This window comes from Puma concolor, chromosome D1 (assembly GCF_028749965.1).
Source record: "Puma concolor isolate L17-30 chromosome D1, mPumCon1.1.hap2, whole genome shotgun sequence".
Classification (NCBI taxonomy): Eukaryota; Metazoa; Chordata; class Mammalia; order Carnivora; family Felidae; genus Puma; species Puma concolor.
The window spans coordinates 35,996,442-36,018,600 of NC_141676.1; the positions used below are offsets into that span (position 1 = coordinate 35,996,442).

Here is a 22,159-nt window from a genome sequence, read left to right on the forward strand (position 1 = left end):
TAGAGTTTGTAGTACATCTTTAAAATGCACTGTATGGTTTACACTAACAGCATATCTCAATTTGGACCAGCCATTTTATAATGCTCAGCAGTCTTATGTACATAGTGGGACAACATAGTCTTAGAGGATCCCTGAAATAATACAAAAGAGACTGGTAATGTGCATTATCTACAGAGATAGACTGAATCAGTAGAAATCAAGTTTAGGAGTAAAATGAATTTTCACTATATATACAGATTTAAAAAAGAAAAAAAAAACAGTTCTGACACATTTCAGACATAAACAAAAGATCAAGAAGTCGTATGTAAAATGTCTCTGGGCCCAACCTTAAGAATAAACAAATGTAAATATTTAGTTAAACTTCCTTCAAATCATATAAAAAAAAATATTACACCTGAAAGGGCGGGCCTACGCCAGCCGACTCCATCTTGTTCTGTGTTCTCCACCTTGAGTGACTATGTCCCCGACATGACCCCTTTTCCGGGAAAATCACAGAAACCTCAGACCATGCCTCCTCCCCTTGAGTAACCTCCCGCTCACCCGTTCAAACTTCCTGATCAAAACACGCCCAGCGACCTGCGTAACAGGACTCTGACCCTTCCCCAGCCAATCGGCCGAGGCCACGACCCTTCCCCAGCCAATCGGCTGCCCCTAGACCCCTATAAAAACCTTTGTGCTTTTGAAACTCACTCTCTCTCCCTGGTATCTCACTGCTGCGTCAGTGCAGGTAGGGGATTGAGCTCGAGCTACCTTGAATAAAGGCTCTTTTGCTTTTGCATCGGACTCGGCTCCCTAGTGGTCTTTGAGGATCACGAATTCTGGGCATAACAACACCTACTATTAAAGTCCTACCTAATTTTTCTTCCTTCCCTGTCTCCAGAAGTAACCACTACCCTGAAGTTGACGTGTATTTGTCTTGTTCATGTTTTTGTACATTTTGCTTTTGTCTGTTGTGTAAACCCTTACAACAGATGTTAACACTCTCTTCTGGCTTGTGTAGGGGTTCTTGTACCATTCCTTCAAATGGTAATAGAAATCTAAACCAATTTTGAATGGTCAAACTGCATATAAAACAAGCAGAAGCTTGAGAACTACCATGATCGTTATCTTGGTCGTAATAATTTTCAGGGCAAATTTGAACTATGAAGATACTGACAGCAACCTGAATACATGAGTCACACTCTTTGTCCCTTTAAGAAGGTAATTTGATTTGGTTGGTAAAGCAAAGGAATCAATGGAGGACTTAATGCCATTCAAAATTAGATATGAATGCAGGGGCACCTGGGGGGCTCAGTTGGTTAAGTGTCTGACTTCAGCTCAGATCATGATCCTGTGGTCAATGAGATCAAAGCCTCATCTCTGGCTCTGTGCTGACAGCTCAGAGCCTGGAGCCTGCCTCAGATTCAGAATCAGAATTCTTCAGATTCTCTGCATCTCCCCTGCTCACGCTGTCTCTCTCTGGCTCTCAAAAATAAATAAACGTTAAAAAATTAAAAAACGAAAGATATGTATGCAGAGCAATAGTGTATGCCCCAATAAACAGCTTTTGCACCAATTTTTACTGCTTCATACTGTCTCAGCCTATTGGTAACCAATCTTGTGGCTGGACCGGCCTTTGTGGTTCTTAGTATGACTGCAAGACACCCTCATCAATATCATCAGGAAACTGAAAATTTTAAAAACAAAAAAAATAAAGGTATTGCTTACAAGTTGTGGAAATTACAAGTTACACCTGGGCCACACAGTGAAGCCTTAGGTAGAAAGAGCCAGGGAGAGCACAGGCCTGAGGTTATGCTTTTTTATTGGGGTGGAGGGTAGGTGAATTTAAAACATAAGAATGGAAATTTAAAACAATGGAAGAGAACAAACAAGCAGCCCCAAAGGTCAATTACTGAAATCAAACAAGATCTTCAAAACAAAGGAAGCCGGGGGTTTTTAGCAGCTTTAAGTCTGGGAGGGGAGCAAGGGGGAGCCTGGCCTTGCTCTTGCTCTTTATCTAGTGATGTGGCTGGCGCCTCTGTGTTTATTTCAGATAGCCATCTTTGAAGTGGATGCCTCTGCAATCAAAGCTTAAGTGAGCACTCCCATTACAAAAAAAAAAAAGCCAACTGTTAGAGCTTACTTTAAAAACACTTTATAAGCACTAGAAAAATCTGATATATTACAGATTTGTCTCTAAGTCATGAACTACAAAAAGCACTCTTACTTATATTGGGCACCTCACTGGCTCAGTCAGTAGAGCACAGACTCTTGATCTTGGGGTCCTGAGTTCAAGGCCCATGTTGGGCATGAAGCCTACTAAAAATAAAATAAAAATCTAAAAATGAAGCCATCTTGTTTATATTAATAACCTATTCCTTCATGGACCTCAATTTTTCCCAAATCCTCACATTTTGATATTATTCAATATGTTTTCTATAATTAACAACTTAAAAAAATAATTATCTTATTTTTACATACAAACACATGACATGGCGTTTTCTCACACATTACTTCAAAACAACCTTAAGAAGTAGCTAGACCAGGCTTTGTTTTGTTTTGTTTTGCTTTGTTTTGTTTTGTTTTAAGTAAACTCTATGCCCACTGTGGGGCTCAAACTCCAGACCCGGAGATCAAGAGTCTTATGCTCTACCGACTGAGCCAGCCCAGTGCCCCAGTTTTCATTATACTCTTAATTAAAGTTAGTTTTATTAATAAAGAATATAATTATTTAAATGTGAAACAAGGACAGAGAATCTTGAGAAGTCAGTGTTCAATATTCAAGAGCTAAAATATATTCAGAATATTCAAAAAGTATTAGCATTTTGAAACCATTGATCTCGAATCCCAGCAGGTTTTAACATCCCTGGAAAAAATAAGCATTCTCAAGAGATAGCTATGAATTTAATTCTCAGAAACAGAAAATATCATTTATTTACTTTGAACAAAGAATATAAGAACATAGCAATCCTTTATTCTTAATGAGAGTCAAAGCTAGAAGCTAATTTTTGCCTTTAAACTAATTATGTCTCACTTAGGGCAAGTTAAGCCATAAAAATTAACAAGAGTAGTGAAATGCATCCAATGAGCATTAATATATTTAATTACTCTGGTTACAGAGAATGAGAGCTCATTCTTCCTTGCTGTCTATTAGGACTTTTAGGAGGAACATAGTTTGAAAGATAAGCTATTCCATTATTTGCTCAGGGATAATAAAAAATATTCTTAAAAAGTACTTTCAAATAGCATTAGATCATGACAGCTCTACTGTTTCTTCAGTTTAATTTTTCATAAATTTATCTTCTTTCATATTTTTGTGATTTAAGCTTATTTTTTAAGTTTCATGAGATTTTATTATGGACTTATCAAATGGTATATTTGAAACATCTTTTGCATAAAACATACAACCTGCTATTTTTATGGAAAAAGGCATAGTTACTAGATATCTAATCAAGGGTAGCACATAAGATTATCAGCTCTTAAATCTAAAATAGCACAACGTTTGCAGAAGCAAATCCAGTTCTTCCCCTGTATTTGAGAGTGAACAATTATCTTTATCTCTCCTTATCATCCAGCCTTCAATTACACCAACAGTCTAACAGAGAAAATAAATATTATTCACACCCCCCCAAAAAAAGCTTAAAAATACAAACTAGTTTAATTCTTAGTCAACTTAGAATTTTCGAAGAGGGAGAATAAGCACAAAGCATTCTTTCTGAGATGACCACAATTTGGAAGAGGTACTATGAAATCTGTCTTCTAAATCCCATCAGATGCACATTAATAAAATAATCGTTGTTTTAATACGTGTATCTCAATCCCATATTTGTCAAGATTGTGGTCATCTCTTTCCTGACTCTGGGTTAAAGCATATTAGTTATTCAATTGCCAGCACAGAACAATTCCTCCTGGTGACATGTTTTTCAAAAACAAAGTAACCAACACAGAGCCCACAGCCCGAGCCACCCCTTTGTATTGGCATGCTCTCACAGGCCAGCCCACTCACTATACACCTGCCCTGATCACCCCAGGGGCAGGTACAGGTAAGCATTCCTTACATCCCAGAGCCTGCTGAGGTCATTCACACTGACTCCTCCTAGTGCTGCTTACACCTTCTCACCCATTCCTTCCCACAGAACCCACAATAAAGACTCTTGCCCACAGTTCCCTCTGCCTCATGACCTACCCAAGTACTTCCATGGGTGGTCACCAGTCCCATGGCATGTCATCCGTCTTGGGAATTGTGAGAAATAAACTATCCTCTCAATGGTAGTCATTTCCTGATCTGTTGGCCTAACTGCACCTTAAACTTTCCATTAATATACTATATTTTAAAATAGACTCGGGTCCTAGAAGCAAGATAAAAGGCTCATTAACCATAAATGGTACATAAGGTGGTTCTGGAGAATACAGTAGAAATCCAGTGAGAATATCTGGAGAGAAGTTTGATTCTCAAGCCTAGGGGCGTGTCAGAATCACCTGTGGAGTTGATTCAACAGGAAGAATATGGCTCCGCCCCTGAGAGATTCCTGCTAAGTGGATGAGAGGTAGGGATCTATACAGCTTAACTCAGCTCAAGGTCAGTTGTAGGCCACAAGTCAGGAGCCATTGGTATGGGGCTGACACCAGCACTTTTGTCCTACTCTACCTCTGTTTTCATTCATAAATGAGGGTTGGGATTTAGAAGACCCCTAACAATCAAATACAACAAAACTCTTTCCTTGAAATGAATGCTGACCAAGTATTTTTATGATTTTGGTGATCGAATTTTCCTTATTGTATTGTTATTTTTTACAGGAGTGTTTGTTCCATGGTGATTTGGGGAAGAAAAAAAAATCTCCTAGCACCAAAGCAAAGGACACAAAGAAGAAACATACTTACGGTAGCTTGTTGTTTTTCTGCTTTCTCAGATGTCTCTTTAAGTTGATTTTGCAGGACCTCCTGGAGAGACTTCATTTGTTCTCTAGCAGAAAATAGAGAGCAAAAGGGAAACACAATTGTATTATTTCCTATGTACATTATGAAAGGAGGTTTTGGTGTCTACATACATTTAGGAAACTGATAACTAGAACTGTATATAGAGACATGATTAAGCATACAGGATGTATCTAAGGATTCTAGTAATAAAGTTTTCTCTCCCATACAAGTACTAAAAGCAAGCTGTATTTAAAGAAAATCGCCTTGCTATTGTGTCTTATAAAAATCCCACTGAGTGAATCATCTGTGAGCTGCATAATGTGTTAAATCAAATCAATATAATAATTAGAGTTGAAAAGCTAATTTTAGTGACAGCATGCCAGGGTATGAACATGCTGGTTAGAAAAAAAAAAAGTTGCCACAGACTTGCAGATAGGATAAAATTACAACTCCCTGTGGATGCTTCTAATTGATTAATTCTAAGACAGTGTACTTTAGACATGCTTTATAAGGCCTGGGACTTTTTATAAAAACAAAGAGAAAAGAGACTTATTTCAGACTTGCCTCATTTATTGGGGATAATAAAAGAAATACATGTCTTGCATGTATTACACATTTGTCTCAAGCTCACTACTACGCATGGATGTTGCCTCACTTGTTAAAAATATAAACAGTTCCATAATTACGCATTCCTCTCAAGGGTTTAAGATTTACTCATATGGCAAGTCATACTATCTTTCTGTGCCTTCATTTTATTACCTAAGCTACCACTTCAAAAAATTCTGATAGCAGATAAAGGTTAGTGTGTGTGTGTGTGTGTGTGTGTGTGTGTGTGTGTGTGTGTGTGTGCGTGCGTGCGTTTTATTCTGGCTATGAAAGGGCGGGCCTACGCCAGCCGACTCCATCTTGTTCTGTGTCCTTCACCTTGACCACACCTCCTCCCCTTGAGTAACCCCCCCCTCACCTGCCTAACAGGATTCGGACCCTTCCCCAGGACCCTTCCCCAGCCAATCGGTTGAGGCCATAGCCATTACCTCACCAACTGCCCCAGGCCCCAATAAAACCTTTGTCCTTTTGAAACTCGCTCTCTTTCCCTGGTATCTCACCGCTGCGTCGGTGCAGGTAGGGGATTGAGCTCGAGCTAGCTCGAATAAAGGCTCTTTGCTTTTGCATCGGACTCGGCTCCCTAGTGGTTTTTGGGGATCATGAATTCTGGGCATAACATTTGGGGGCTCGGCCCGGGATCCCCAAGAACCCCGAGGGACCCCCGACCCGGAGAGCCTGACTGGCCATGGTTAGTGTCTGTTTGTTCTGTCTTTTCTGTGTGAGCTCATTTCTGGAATTCTGGTAGTGCCCGACGCGGTCTAAGTGGACGCACTGGAGGACCACGGGCCGGGAGTTTCGGAAGACGTTCCGATTCTCCCTTCTGGAGGGACGTGGAATCCCCTCAAAGGTCTGAGACGAGGCGGGTCGCTCCCGCTGGTCGGCGTGAGGCCGTCGTCTTTGGAGGGACGTGGAATCCCCTCATCGGTTTTGGAGGGACGTGGAATCCCCTCAAAGGTCTAAGCTAGCTTGCAGTTTTGCTTCCATGGAGTTGGAAGACTTTCTAGGGGCCCTCTGTTTGTCTTTTTTTTGTGTTTCTCTGTTTTGTTCTGTGGACTTACTGGACGGACGTTATGGGACAGACTCAGACTACTCCTCTAAGTATTATGATTGATCACTTTAAGGATGTGAGGGGAAGAGCTAACAACCTCAGTGTGGAAGTCCGAAAGGGTCGGTTGCAGTTTTTTTGTTCTAGCGAGTGGCCAACTTTCAATGTCGGATGGCCACCAGAGGGGACCTTCGACCTCCCTACCATCCACCGAGCCAAGAGTATCATCTCTCAGCCTAAGGCGGGCCATCTTGATCAGCTCCCTTACATTATCACTTGGCAGGACCTTGTAGAAGACCCACCCTCTTGGCTTAAGCCCTTCCTAAACCCTGCTCCCTCCGGAGCCAAAACCCATTCTTGCTTTGCAGGAGACAGAGAAGAGGAAAAGTCTTACCTAGCCTTCAGCACCCCTCTTCCCTGTCCTACAGGGGGGTACTGAAGAAGAATTAATTTTTCCTCCCCCGTATAACCCCTCTAGGATGCCGGAAGAACACCATCCTCCCCCTCCGGGGGAGGCAGACGCTGTTCCGAGAGCGGGAGGCGGAAACGCTCCAGGGGGAAGCCCGCCCTTTACCAGACAAAGGGCTCAGAGGGGGCAATCCGCCTCCGCCGCCGACTCCACTATTCTGCCCCTGCGAGCCACCGGACCCCCAGACGCGGAGGGGAATCAGCCTCATCACTATTGGCCTTTCGCCACTAGTGACCTCTACAATTGGAAAGCTCAGAATCCTAAGTTTTCTGAGGAACCGGCAGGGCTTATTGATTTATTAGACTCTGTTCTTTTTACCCATCAGCCCACGTGGGATGATTGCCAGCAGCTTTTGCAGGTCCTGTTCACGACTGAAGAAAGAGAAAGAATCCTCAGTGGGGCCCGGAAACTAGTTCCAGGCGCAGACGGGAATCCCACCACCAACCAGGCTCAGATAGATGCCTCCTTCCCCTTAACTCGGCCCCAGTGGGATTTCAACATGGCAGAAGGTAAGGAGAGGCTCCGGGTCTACCGCCAGACTCTAATGGGGGGTCTCCGAATGGCTGCTAGAAAGCCAACCAATTTGGCCAAGGTAGGAAATGTACAACAGGGAAAAGATGAATCTCTGGCTGCCTTTTTAGAACGGATCATGGAGGCATTCCGTACCTATACCCCCATGGATCCAGAGGCTCCGGAAAGCAAGGCAGCTGTTATCATGGCCTTTGTAAACCAATCGGCCAAAGACATTAGGAGAAAATTACAGAAAATAGATAGACTAGGAGAAAAAAGTCTGCAGGACTTACTGGTGGTAGCCGAAAAGGTATATAATAACCGGGAGCCTCCTGAGGACAAGCAGGCTCGCGCCATGGCGGCTGCCAGCAGTAAGCAGACTCGAGACCTGGCCAGAATACTACTAGCTACCACTGCTGACTTCCCCGAGGAACGAGACCGCCGTCTCCGGCAGCTGGCAGACGACGCAAGAAAAGGTAAAGGAACCACCAAGGGGGGGGAAGCAGAGGCTGCAGAAGGATCAGTGTGCATACTGCAAGGAGATAGGGCATTGGGCCCGAGATTGTCCAAAAAGGGCCGGCGGGAAGGGAAGCAAGACTGATCGAGTAAAAGTCCTAGAGCTAGATGAACTAAGTGATTAGGGGAGTCGGGGTTCGGACCCTCTCCCCGAACCCAGGGTAACTCTTAAAGTGGAGGGGACCCCTATTGACTTCCTTGTCGACACCGGAGCACAACATTCGGTCCTCCGCACCCCACAAGGAAAACTAGCCAGCAAGAAGTCCTGGGTACAAGGGGCAACTGGTATGAGCCAATATTCATGGACTACCCGAAGAACAGTAGATTTGGGAACGGGCCGGGTATCCCACTCCTTTATGGCAATACCAGAATGCCCCTACCCACTGTTAGGACGGGACTTACTGACCAAGATTGGAGCTCAGATAACTTTCAGACAAGGGGGGCCTCAGGTCACCGATGGCAAGGGCCACCCCATCCAGGTCCTGACCATGAAACTGGAGGATGAATACCTCCTCCACCAGGAGGCGCTCCTGAGAGAGGATAATATAGACAGATGGCTACGAGAATTCCCCTCGGTTTGGGCAGAGACAGGGGGGATGGGACTAGCCGCTCACAGGACCCCAGTCCTGGTAGAGCTCAAGCCAGGAGAGAGTCCGGTAAGGATCAAACAATACCCCATGTCTCAGGAGGCCCGGAAGGGGATCCAGCCACACATCCGGAGACTACGAAGCCTAGGGGTACTAGTTCCTTGCCAGTCTGCCTGGAACACCCCCTTACTGCCGGTCAAAAAGCCTCACACAAATGACTACCGACCGGTACAAGACCTCCGGGAAGTAAATAAGAGGGTCGCGGACATACACCCAACTGTTCCCAACCCATATACTCTCTTGAGCTCCTTAGCGCCCTCCAGGGTCTGGTATACTGTACTAGATTTAAAGGACGCCTTCTTCAGTCTGCCGTTGGCACCCCAGAGCCAACCCTTGTTCGCCTTCGAGTGGCATGATCCGGAGGAGGGCTACAATGGGCAACTCACCTGGACACGGCTACCTCAGGGATTCAAAAATTCACCCACCATCTTCGACGAGGCAGTACACGAGGACCTGGTATTTACAGACACCTTCTCTGGCTGGGTGGAGGCATACCCAACCAAGCATGAAACGGCTCAGACGGTGGCTAAGAAGCTACTAGAAGACATCTTACTCAGGTATGGTTTTCCTGCCATGGTAGGATCAGACAATGGACCAGCTTTTATCTCGCAGGTAACACAGGCGGTAGCCAAGGCGGTGGGGGCAAACTGGAAATTACATTGTGCTTATAGGCCCCAGAGCTCAGGACAGGTAGAAAGAATGAATAGAACCCTAAAAGAGACCCTTACCAAATTAACCATGGAGACTGGCGGGGACTGGGTGACTCTCCTACCGTACGCCCTTTACCGGGTTAGAAACACTCCTTACACTCCGGGTTTTACTCCCTATGAGATTATGTTTGGCAGGCCACCCCCTGTTATTCCCAGCCTTCGAGCTGAACTTATTGCTGAGTTTAAAGATCAAGAACTTTTTCTTTCCTTGAGCGGGCTCCAGAGGGCGCACGAGGACATTTGGCCGCGCCTCCGTGCCATCTACGAGGCTGGCCCGATCGCGACACCTCATCAGTACAGGCTGGGAGACTGGGTCTACGTCAAGAGGCACCACCGAGAGACTCTCGAGCCGCGCTGGAAGGGACCCTACATCGTGGTGTTGACAACCCCCACCGCTCTCAAGGTAGACGGCATCGCGACCTGGGTCCATCACACCCACGCTCAGCCAGCGGACCCCTCCTCGATCCGGAAGGACGTTGTCACGCGATGGGCCATCAGTCGGGACCAACACAGCCCGCTCAACCTCAAGCTACAGCGCATTTGACCTACCTAATATTGGTAACTCTGTTAACTGCTTGTCATTGCTCATGCTGCCGGGAGTCCCCACGCCCCCCAAAACATCACCTGGCAGATCATAGACACCAGCTTGGGGACAATACTTAATCAGACGTCCCAGAGCCACCCCAGGGACACTTGGTTCCCAGAACTTTGCATAAACCTCCAAACTCTGTTCCCCTTGTCACCATAAATGCAGCCGGTCCCATGATTGGGTCCCTAAGCTACATGACAAGGGGGGAATGAAAGGGCGGGCCTACGCCAGCCGACTCCATCTTGTTCTGTGTCCTTCACCTTGACCACACCTCCTCCCCTTGAGTAACCCCCCCCTCACCTGCCTAACAGGATTCGGACCCTTCCCCAGGACCCTTCCCCAGCCAATCGGTTGAGGCCATAGCCATTACCTCACCAACTGCCCCAGGCCCCAATAAAACCTTTGTCCTTTTGAAACTCGCTCTCTTTCCCTGGTATCTCACCGCTGCGTCGGTGCAGGTAGGGGATTGAGCTCGAGCTAGCTCGAATAAAGGCTCTTTGCTTTTGCATCGGACTCGGCTCCCTAGTGGTTTTTGGGGATCATGAATTCTGGGCATAACAGCTACAGGAATAAACTCCTTCAAAGCAATAGCAACAGCCAAACAGAAACCTTTCCCAGCCTTACCAGCAGGACTCAAACTAATTTAAAATTCCCATTCTCATGGGAAAAGACTACCCACCCCTGCAACCTTTGCGTGTAACCACACTACAGAGACTAGAGATAAGACTGTACCGTCTTAGACCCATTTTCTTCATCTATAAAATGGGAACACTAATAGAGCTACCTCATGGGTTTGCAGTGACGTTCAGATGACACAATGTAGGCAAAATGCTTAGCACAAAGCCTAGAAAATAATCATTTAATAAATATGAGATCTCTGTCATAACCTTCAGCAGTACTCTGGGTCCCTAAGCTCATTCTTTGACCATCTCATCTTGCACACCTGTGGACCGTTCTTTCATCCAATGGGATTTAATGACGCTCCTAGATTTCTTACTTTAGAAACTCTTAGGTCCCAGTCTCAATTTCAGGAATATCAATGAGAGTCCATAGGATTTTTAAAATCAATCTGGACTTCGTTTGTCAAAGTACAATATAACTGAAACATGTTGTAAAATAGTTATGGTCACATTGGTTCTTAGACAATTACTGTTCACCTGGAGGAAGCTTGTAACATGCTGGTGCTTAGAGTGGATTTAAGTCTCAGCTCCCATTCCTTCCTCAAACAGGTAGCATTGATCAGGATTGTTTCATATATGAACATTTAAAATTGGGGCTTCTGTTATTGTTTCTACTATCTTCCACAAAGACCATTTGTGGCATAATAGAATAGAAATATCTATATATATTGTGGGCTTCCAATGCATCAGGCACTCACTCTTAGAAGGTTCACATCAAACTATGACATAATACTACAGGCAGAAAACTGATACGGAGAAAGGTAGTGAAATTGTGTTCTAGAACCTATGTGTTCAAACCCTGGAGTCATTACACTACCTCTGTGGAGACAGAAAAAGAGGAGGGAAAGAACAAAGGGAAGGAGGGAGGGAGAGAGGGATGGAGGGAAGAACGAGGGCAGAAAGGGTCTACATGCTATCCCTAACACTCAGATCATTAATAAGCACTGAATGAAAATACAAACTATTATATTTCCAACTGTTAAAAAAAATATACTAAAATTTTATAATGATTAATTATATTTTTATCATTTTTAAATTTAAAAAGTTTTTAAATTTTTTATCATTTTTAATCAATTTTTAAATGTTTAAATATTTAAAAAATAAATATTTTTTATCATTTAACTTTTTATCATTTTTAAATATTTAAAAATTAAAAATATCATTGAATTTTAAATGATACATACATTTTAAAATTATAAAATATATTTTATAAAAATAAAAATGAGTATCTATGTATATTCAAAAATTCCCACATACTGACATCTATAGGCAATGTAGGGAGTAAAACAAAATTAAAAGGTTAAAGCACTTTCTGCTGTTAACAAACACTGGAGAAGGTAGAGGACTCTACACATTTTCTCACATCAAAGAAAGCTATCAGACAGAACGGTAAAGTTGATCTTTTGAACCTTCTGAATATCTCCATCTCCTCTTTCACCTTCCAGACTTATCTCTACACATTCCCACTGCTCCTGTGCTTTAGCGAGCCCCAAGTCTCTGCCTCACAGGCTTGGAAAGTTACACTCCTATGAGAGAGGACTCCTGACTTGCTCATGGGCAGGCCTCCTCCACCAACTGTCACTGCTACTCCAGGGTTTTACCCAACTATCGCTGCTACTCTAGGGTCCTATCTGGACCAGCTGTTTCATACACCTCCAATGTCAAATTATAAATATGAAAACACACCAAAATCACACTACAGGAAGGCATTTTTTTTTTTACAACTTGTATCGTAAAAACATCTCAGATGGAGAACTTGCTGCTGCCCCATGTATCATTTTTGTTTTCAGAGCACACGATTCTGTACGATGCTTTGGAACAGAGAGTCCAAAACTGCCTTCTTAGAATCTCCACCCACCAACCACCATGGAGAATAAAATGTATTATTACTTTTTCTAAGGCAGTTTTCAGACACTTTAGGTTACCCTCCAACCCCCCAAGTCTCCACATTTAAGTACACACTCTCTCCTTATATGGTATGGTTTAGATCTGGAGCTCTTCTGTGGGTATCATCTAGGCTGTCAAAATGTTAACACTCAAGAGCCAACACAACTTTTGTGTGCTCGCTCTCTCTCATACACATGCACGTGCACACAAAACTATGCACATGCATGCACACGCATTCCTTTCTCTGTCTCAACAGCAAGGTGCTCTCTGCTCTCTCTGCACGATTATAGCCTCTGAGTTTACTTACTCACAGTCTGGTTTCAGCTACACAGAGAGACTGATTAGATGCCTCTTAGTTACAGTTCCAAGAGGGAAATTCTAATTGATTCGTTTCTGTAACTGTGAGTGACGTTGAAGTCCTAATGACTTCTAGGGAACACTGGTGCACGTAAGTGTCAGGTGGCAAGCATCCCAGAGGATGAAAGGTTACTGAGAGCTGGATATATAGCCAAGTGGCATCTACAATGCATTGCACTGTTTCAGAGTCAGATAAAACTTCTAAATTTGAAATTAGTTAACATTTTTATATTCTAAGATATTTTTTTTCTCTTTTACTGTTTATTAGTATCTCTTGTTTTCAAATGAGATACAGTCTCCTTCACCGTCAGCTAGCCATGATTTTTATATCTCTCTTTGCAAGTAATCACAAAAACTAATATATCAAATGTCATATCTGTTTAAGAAATTACCAACCGTTAGAATTTACCAAATTTTCCATTCTGACTTTGTGTACATTATACAAGTTGCACATTTTAAACAAGCTTTCTAATTTTGAGTAAAACACTGAAATCGTAATACCAAAATATCAGGTTTGTTTTGCCATTTAATTGAAAGACTTGGCCCATCATCTGGTAGTTTGTATATCATACCAAGTGTATAGATGATGATCTGAAATTCTTAATAAATGTAACCATGTTTTTAGAGGTAGTTTATTTCAAACCAATACAATCACTTAAAATGATCTATTTTTGGAAATATGCTAGCAAATTATCTTATACAAGCTCTTTAATACTTGACTTTGAAGACAATTTCATGTTAAGAAATAATAATTTCATTAAAATAATAAAAAGAGTCAACATAGGACAGTAGATCTGAAATTTTTAATGTGTCATCAGCTTGATCTGAATATATGCCAATGAGAGGTTTCTGGGTCAGAAGGCAAGGACAGTGGAGAAGATACAAGACAATGAGAAGGGACTACATGGTGTGTATAAGTTTTTTTGGAGTTTTGTGTTTTGTGATCAATGAACTAATGTGAAAGGGTGTCGCCACGGGGTAAGACACAACAGAGCAAATTCCACTTAATACATCTCTCATCAACTCATTTAAGCCTTGGAGCAATGATTTCCTATCCATTAAATAGGGAAATCATATCTACTTTATAAGGTAATTATGAGGGTGAAATAGGAGAATATATATAAAGCATCTAAGAGAGCCTCTAGTAAATGTATACAAATGCTAGCTTGTTTCTACCTTAAAATATCTTTTTTTTTCCTTTGAGAGGCAATTTCAAATCATATTATACTGCATAGAAATCTACTCACAACACACTTCTTTCAAAAAAAAAAACACAATCCAACACTAATAAGATTAGACTAATTCTACTTATGCTGTTAATAAGATTACCCCATTCCTTACCACCCCACCATTAACACTATGATCAAGTTTTGATGCCATTAAACATGTTATTGGACGTGTCTATTGATGGGCAGATTTATCAGGGTCTGTCTTACTAGGATAATAGAGGAAAATACCACAGATCCATGAACACTCTGTGATCTGCAGACAAGCAGCATAGCATAACCATCACCAGAGAACCTGTTGAAAATGCACAATTTCAAACCCCACCATAGATTTATTGCATACAAATCTTCATTTGAACAAGATCCTCACGCATTCAAGTAAGAAGATAAATGAATTAATGCATTTAGAATGAAGTGATTTTTGTGAAATTTCTGAATGTGGAGTTTTTCACACTATGGGGAAAAAGAAAGAATTGAGAAAATTAAAGGAAAGCACAGTCTTACCTTTGTCTCTGACCTATTTCCAGAAGCTTCTGAACATCAGTTTTGGAAGTTTTCTCATCGTTTTTCAAAGACTGATAAGAAAAGTGGGAAAAGGAAATCTTATTCAAGTGACACAGTGAGGCTCACTTTTGTCTCTATGGCACAGGTGTGACTGCTCTTATGGCTCTGGAACAAGAATGTGCAAATGAGGCCACGATGGTCCTCATGGCTCTAAGGTGCCCATGAGAATTCATGACACCAAGCACAGGATAGGTGCTACACAGTGGTGAAAGCGAATATACTGAGTCTCTCAGCCTTTAGAGGTTCGATGGAGGGGAGAATGCTCTCCGAATATCTAGGTCTCTTTACAAGCAAGTAGAAAACACATCTTTTGCTCTTCCGTTGAAGTTTAACTGTGTTCTTTGCAGCCATATTAAACCAGCTCTGGCATAGTTTCTACAAATACAAAGGGGCATAAAAGACGTCTCTGAATCAGCTATGTAATAACATAATGCAAGAGCAAAGCAGCCAAAAAACATGTACCTGTTTGGTCTTGTCTATTTATTCTTAATGAGTAATGCAGCAGCATGCACAGGAAAACAAGGGCCATGTAAAATTGTAACTGGTATGAAAAGATAGGGTATTAAGAGAAACAATATGTACCACCTCAGTCATTAGTGTTTATTTACTCTGGCAAATCCAGCATCCACAGACTGTGACTTAAAACAGAAAAGCCCACTGAGCTATTCTCGTTATAGAATCTGGCCCATTAAGCCTTCCCTAATAACTTTCTTATTTATAGTCAATAAACTATTTAACAGGGTAACCTATCTCTCTTGATATTAGATGTTGAAAGGGGCAGTGATATTATTTGCAGGAAAAGCAGCTGTGGCAGGTAGAAAATTAACAATCTTAGGAATGGCAAATACTTTGTTTACTTAATACCTATTTAACAAATATCTCTCATGAATTATGCAAAGTCCTGTGCAGAGGGACGACATCTGCCTTCACAAATTGTAGAGTCTAAGGCTAAAATCAGATAATTTTCATACAGCGGGATCAGCATTCTGATATGGATGTGGTGGGCTGAACTGCATAAGAGAAACTTCTTCCCTAAAATAACTGACAGAGGTCATAATTAGGAAGCAGCCAATAAAAGGCGTTTCGCTTATTTGGAAAGAATAGCTTTATATAACATACAAAGAGGGTAGGATGAGGAAGGGATGGAGGGCATTGCCAATCATGGGATTCATAGCTCAAAGTGCATCATGGTCATATGACCTGGGGCGGGTCACAAAATCTGCCCTCTGACTTCCTTAGGTGAAAAACAGGGATGAGATTTTTGAACAGTCTACTTTAGACATTTATTGGAAAAAACTCAAAGGGCAAAACAGATGTGGAAAAACACGTGATGAGCAGTGCAATAAAATAGGCCTATTCATTTGCTGACCATCTGCTATATTCTGGGCATTCTGACGGAAACCAAGATGAAGCAGATGACTGTCTTCAAGACATTTACAATCAAAACAAAAGAAGCAAACAAACAAACAAAAAAACATGAGATGCAGAAATGAAAAGGGAAGATACAGCAAAGTGTATATAATGAGAAAAGCTAGGGCGTCCTTGGTTATTATTTATCCAGCAACATCTGAGGAAGTGAGGTTCACTTCTTGGAAAATATTCTTAGTTCCTTTAAGGATTCTAAAGGTTGATTTATGTACGAATTAATCAATGTAGTGCTTATTGGCTGACCTATATTACCATTCCATCCAGGGGCTATGGTTACAGAGAAAACTATAACAACTTTCAAAACTCCTTTCTTCATGAAGTTCCACTGGGAGGAAAATGTGGAATGGGTTATGTAGTTATTCACTATTAGTTTAAAACCTAGAATCACCATTTATTAGATGTATGACTGGGCACTTTCTTGGCCTGTTTGAATCTTGCTTCTTCATTTTATGAGTGAAATATTACCTTAATTTTGTGAAGAGGTTGCTAAGAGCATTTAATACGATAAAAAATGAAAAATATCTTGCACAATGGCTTACAGAAAATGGAAAAAGGCTTTTTAAAAAATGACATTTAGTGGTAGGATTGTTACCCTTTTAAAAACCATGAATCCATGAAATTATATATTGTTGTCAAGCAATTTTCCAGATTGTACTTGGGTGTCTTGACTTAGGCTGCTGGTGTAGACACACTGAGTTTCCTGACCATACATGGGCATCTAACCATATGCTTGAAATAATCTCAAAGTGGCAGGTATTCCATGCCTCTGAGAAGGGGCCAGGCCTACTGAACACTCTTTGTAGCCCCATGTAACTGGTGAATTTCTACTTAAGGATAAGATGTAACTCTGGTATCAGCTTCCTGTAGAAATTGACTTAGTTTCCTTTTTATCCAAGTCAGGGCTTTCCTAACATTCTATGTATTCTTCCATCTTAGCACTGTTACCGCCCTGATACTCATCGCTGTGTTCTAATGGAATGTGGGTGGGTTTTGTGCTTCTTTATTTTTATGTTCTCAAGTTGTAACATAACTTCAGGAACAAGAGCTTGGACGCTGTGCTCATATACCTGCTCTGCCACCTAATTCTCACTGTGTCCTCCATGGTTTCTTAACCTTTCTCTAACTCTCGTTTTCCCACTTACAAGACAGCCATAGCATAGTGTTCATGTAAAAATTAAATAGAAATTATACAAAGAATACCTAATGTAAGACCTTGAGACCATGTTCAATAGACTGGAGTGGCGACTGACACCATCATCATCCTTATCAACTTCATGGAATAAAAAGCTAAGGATAACAGTGACTCCACATGGTTCAGAAGCATGGTTCAGTGCAGTAACTAACAGACAAGCCCTGAAGCCAGATTTCCTGTACTGAAACTCTGGCTTCCCTTGTGACATTCAAAAATAACTTATCTTCTCTAAGCATAATTCCTCATGTGTAACAAGAAAAATCACATTAATAGTACACATCTCAGAGATATATTATGAAAATTAAATTCTATAAAACAGCAAAGCTTTTAGTATGCCTTATGTCCTCAATAATTTCAATATTCAAGCAAATATTAAAATATAAGATATTTCAGAAAAAAATTTTTTTAGATAATGATCTTGTCTCTGGTTTTTGATTGGGATTTCACTGAGTATTCATACATTTTCATAGCTGACTCTCACCTTTCTAAGGCATTTACCCATTTTAGTAATGAGGTTTATTAAAGAATCTTGAGAACTGTCCTTTGTGGAATTCAAATTCTCTTCTAGAGATCATCCCTATATTCATTCAACTCTTGGTCATAATTAGTTTTCATCATTTTATAATATAAAAAACACAGGGGGCAAATTGATCTTAGAAGCTTGAGAAACTGATGGCCTTGCCAAGCACACAATTTTCTCCTTCCTGAATTTGCAAACCACAGATTCCCAGACTGCATTTCAAATGGCATTTCTTTTTAAAGCTCATATGATAATAAATAACTCCCATGGTCAAGCCCAGAAAACATATTCAAAACTGGTAAAGAAAAAAATGCAGGAGTCTTTTAATGCTAATCCACCGAGACAGGCCAAGTCCTTTGCAGCCAGGAAATTTAGTTTTCATCTCACCTGAAGGTTGACTTTAATTCCATCAAGTTCTCTTGATGTCTTTGTCAGCTGATGGAGGATGTTGCTTCGCTCCTTAAAGACTTCTTTCAGCTGCTTTTCTAGATCTTCATAGTCCTGTCTAACACAGAAAAAAATCGCATGAGAGCCCCTCAAATGCTCCCATGTGGCTTTGGCCACTTTAAAAATAATCACAAGCCCTTGCATTTAAAGCAAAATCAAGATTAATTGAAACCTTAATTACTAGGATGTTTTATTTGTCCTCTTTCATCTAAAAGGGGAAAACTGAAAACCAAAGAGCTGTATAACAAAGGTTTCATTTTGCATTGAGGACCCTCCAGGCTACAGAGAGTTTCCAGAACAATACTGTATATCTTTGATAGATATAACATAGCTTATCAGGTACCTCTTGGAAGACAGTTATTTTTCCAAACAGCAAAGAGATATGATTTGAACCAACGTATCCCAAAGACACAAACATATTCTGACATCAGGGAGACACACTTGGGGACAGAGCCAGAGCAGAATGTCGGGGTCTTGTTTTATCCCTGCTGTGTAGGGAAAGAAGTCCACTGAAAAGGCACCCTTTTGCAAACATGTCTAAGAATGTCTATTGCTATTAAAGAGGAACGGGAAAAAACAAAATATCTATGAAATCAGTCAATAAATATTGTAATCAGAGTAAAATTTGAACAGACTTGTTAATTTTCATGAAAGAAAGACTTAACTGACTCCATATCATATATATACACATATTTTCTTTTACTTTTTTCATATGGTCTTTGTAAGAAGGCCAGTAGTGTAATTCTCATTTTGCAAATATAAAATAATTGAGCTCAGAAGGACCAAGTTACTATCCTAAGTTCCTATTCAAGGCATAAATGAGCAGGTAGGGTATGTTTATGTATGCTATGGTGTGTGTATGTGTGTGTGTGTGTGTGTGTGTGTGTGTATGGGGAAAATGTAGACAAAGAAAAAGATAATTGCCAGGGCAGCCCAGAACTGTAACTGAGAGAGACAGGCTAAAATAATCAATTGGAGCACATAGGAGAGTTGCTAATCCAGGAAAGACTTCCTGGAAAAAGTAGTACAAAATATAAAATGAACTTGTTAAGATAAATAGCAATTAGCTATAGAAAAGGGGAAAGCACATGTAAATACTAATAAAAATGTGCTCACTGAATTTTTGAAAAGTGCATAAGTATCAGAAGGTTTGGAGTCCTAACTCAGGGGTTGGGACTTCCTGCTAAATGAGGATGTGGAAAGCATGAAAAAAACAGATGCAAGATGCTTAAGTAACAGGAGTTTTCACAATTTGAAAATAAATAATTACACAGGGAGTGACATGGTCGGATTTATGTTTTGTAAAGATTTTCCTGGCTAAAAACTGGAGAGTAAACTGGAAGAGGGAAAAACCTGGAGAAAGGAAGTCCACAGCAACAATCCAGAGAAAAATTTGTGGTGGCTTAAATTAGATTAGAAGCAGCAGAGGGGCACCTGTGTGGCTCAGTGGGTTAAGCGTCTGACTCTTGATTTCAGCTCAGGTCATGATCACGGGGTCCTGGGATAGAGCCCCTAGTCTGTGCTGACAGAATGAGGCCTGCTTGGGATTCTCTCCCTTTTTCCTGACCGTCCCCCTCCCCCGCCACACACAAACTCACTCAGTCTCTCTCTCACAAAAAAAAAAAAAAAAAAAAAAACATGAAAAACAATTAAAAAAAGATTAGAGGAAGCAGAGACAGAGAAGCTTGCACTGATTTCAGCGAAACAAGCAAAATTGAATCAATAATATATAATATTTTTTAAAACATCTTTTGTCTGTGTGTGTTATGAGGAAGGAGAGGCAGGGCACTGGCCTGTTTCTGCCTTGGCAACTGTTGGACACAGCCCTTTACTGAGAGAGAAGTCATATGAAAAACAGTTTTTTTAGTTAAAGTCAGGTTGACAAGTTCAATTCCAAACTTGTAAGAAAATGGCTCAATTTTCTAGTTTTTTAAATTTTCAGTCTTACTGCAGAACTATAAAGGAACTGAGTCTACAATCTACAATAGGTTTCTAATACAATTATTGGGTTATGTAAATTTCTTTTTCTCATGAGATAGGGTGCACGTAGTGGCGGAGAGGCAGAGAATCCCAAGCAGGCTCCATGCTGTCAGCTCGGAGCCCTTCGCGGGGCTCAGTCTCATGAAACTCGATATCGTGACCTGAGCCAAAATCAAGACTTGGATGCTCAATCAACTAAGCCACCCAGGTGCCCCTGTTTTTGTTTTTGTTTTTTTCCTTAATCATTTTTTAACTGTTGTTTTCTAGTGGTCTTTGTATTCTTGTTTGAAGGAAATTGGAATGCTCCCTTGCTAAGAACCTCACTATCTCTCCCCATGGCCTTTAGATTTCCACTGGTGAACAGTGTCCCAGGTCTCCTCTCAGTCTCTCTAGCAAAGTCCTATGATGATGGGCAAGAAGGATTTCCATCTATTTCTAACTATTCAGCTTTAGTTCATATCCCAATTTGTTTCCCCTGAATGTTTGTGACAATAAACACATCTCCAAAATTACCTTAAATGACCAGAATAAATCACAGTGTTTAATAACATGCATTGGTAATGTATTACATATAAGATGTGATATCATACATATTGACTCATTTAATTTGCACAACTCTGTCAGATAAGTAGTAGCATGAACCCCACAGTAGGGTTGAAGGAACTGAGTCACAGGGATGGTAACTTTCCAGAACACATTTCTATTAAGGGTGTGGTAGATCAGTCAGCCTTCAGAGTCCTATGTCTTAGCCAGTACTCCGGAAGAATACCGTGACTTGACTAGGCATTTATCATAGTTAAATATTCACTGTGCCATTGTAGAACTTATTATGTATTACTTCTTCCTTCACTATTGCATATATGTCTTTGGTATTGAATACTGTTGCCATTTTTATTTACCATTAAGTAAAATTAGGAATAGCATTTCCTTTTTTAGTATTTACAATTATATTTTAATTCTATCACCATTTTGGCCTTCAGATGAATTCATGTGGAAAGGAGAACCAATTTAAATCCTTTTTTTGTTCAGGTCAGTAAACTGAAAGCCACAAAAAGGATATAATTTTTGTGATTATATCAAAATTTTATATCACAATTTTGTGATTATATATTAGTCACAGGGAAATATCGTAGAAAGTGCTAATTAATAGCACCACTCCAGATTCAGTCATTCAAAGTTCTTATAAAAGGAGAAAAGTAACCTTAATGAAAGCACTGGATTTCTCACACTTTCTTGCATTTATACGAGTGCATATTTATCTCCCAATGCAGGTTATTTTTCCCATAACATACATATTTTTTTTATATTTATATGATCCTCCTAGAAGTGTACTCTGCAATTGGCTTGTATATCTCAGAGCTCTTTCCATGTCTACACATATTAAAATCCACGCACTTATATTTTACCATACTTTACCACGGGACATTTAGGGTGTTTTCAAGTTTTCTTTCTCTCTTAAAAAGTAATGAAATCCACATATGTGGGTACAAATATATTTCACCAGAAAAAAAACCCACAAATATATCTTAATGAAAATTCTTATGCCATATATTCTTAGAAATAGAAATATTTCACCCCAAAGTTAACGTGTTAATTTTTATAGGTACTAGTAAATTGCTTTCCTAGTCTATACTTCTAGTATCAGTATAGTATTCTGGTATTCTTCTCAACACATTCACCTGAACTGGAAATTGTTTTCCTCCTTTACTTAATATGTGTTCATGGCATGAGTGAAAAATTGTACCTTCTCTAGGACAAAATTTCGATCACTTCACTGGAAAGATTAATTATATTTTCATAACTTTCATTAGTACTTGCATTTCTGCCCTTATGAATGATCTAAGTATGCCTTTTACCCACTCATATTTTGGGTTAGTTTTTGTATTAGCT

At 40.6% G+C, this 22,159-nt stretch overlaps 2 protein-coding genes across 6 annotated transcripts in view; one reads left to right on the forward strand and one right to left on the reverse strand.

Moving 5' to 3' along the window:
- The window catches only part of LUZP2 (leucine zipper protein 2), a 505,584-nt gene that overhangs the window by 253,863 nt on the left and 229,562 nt on the right, over positions 1–22,159 (reverse strand). For 4 of the 5 annotated variants that reach the window (XM_086677799.1, XM_086677798.1, XM_086677797.1 and 1 more), the window contains exons 2-4: positions 18,230–18,347; positions 14,643–14,713; positions 4,861–4,942 (exon numbers count right to left, since the gene is read on the reverse strand). In XM_086677799.1, the coding sequence (XP_086533925.1) occupies positions 4,861–4,942; positions 14,643–14,713; positions 18,230–18,347 (271 nt within the window). The remainder of the gene's footprint in view (positions 1–4,860; positions 4,943–14,642; positions 14,714–18,229; positions 18,348–22,159) is intronic. The other variant, XM_086677801.1, reaches the window with a different exon arrangement.
- Positions 6,944–12,200, forward strand: LOC147576593 (uncharacterized). Its single transcript, XM_086679305.1, has 3 exons — positions 6,944–8,002; positions 8,433–9,145; positions 12,114–12,200. Exons 1-3 carry the CDS (start codon positions 7,027–7,029, stop codon positions 12,198–12,200), a joined length of 1,776 nt encoding a protein of 591 aa, XP_086535431.1. The 5' UTR covers positions 6,944–7,026.

What these genes read in the sequence shown, in the direction of transcription:
- LOC147576593 (XM_086679305.1), top strand. Translation starts at nt 7,027, where the DNA reads ATGCCGGAAGAACACCATCCTCCCCCTCCGGGGGAGGCAGACGCTGTT. An exon ending in GGCAGACGACGCAAGAAAAG is followed by an intron (nt 8,003 to 8,432) that starts GTAAAGGAACCA and finishes ACCCACTGTTAG; the next exon opens with GACGGGACTTACTGACCAAG. An exon ending in AGGCAGTACACGAGGACCTG is followed by an intron (nt 9,146 to 12,113) that starts GTATTTACAGAC and finishes TTCACCTTCCAG; the next exon opens with ACTTATCTCTACACATTCCC.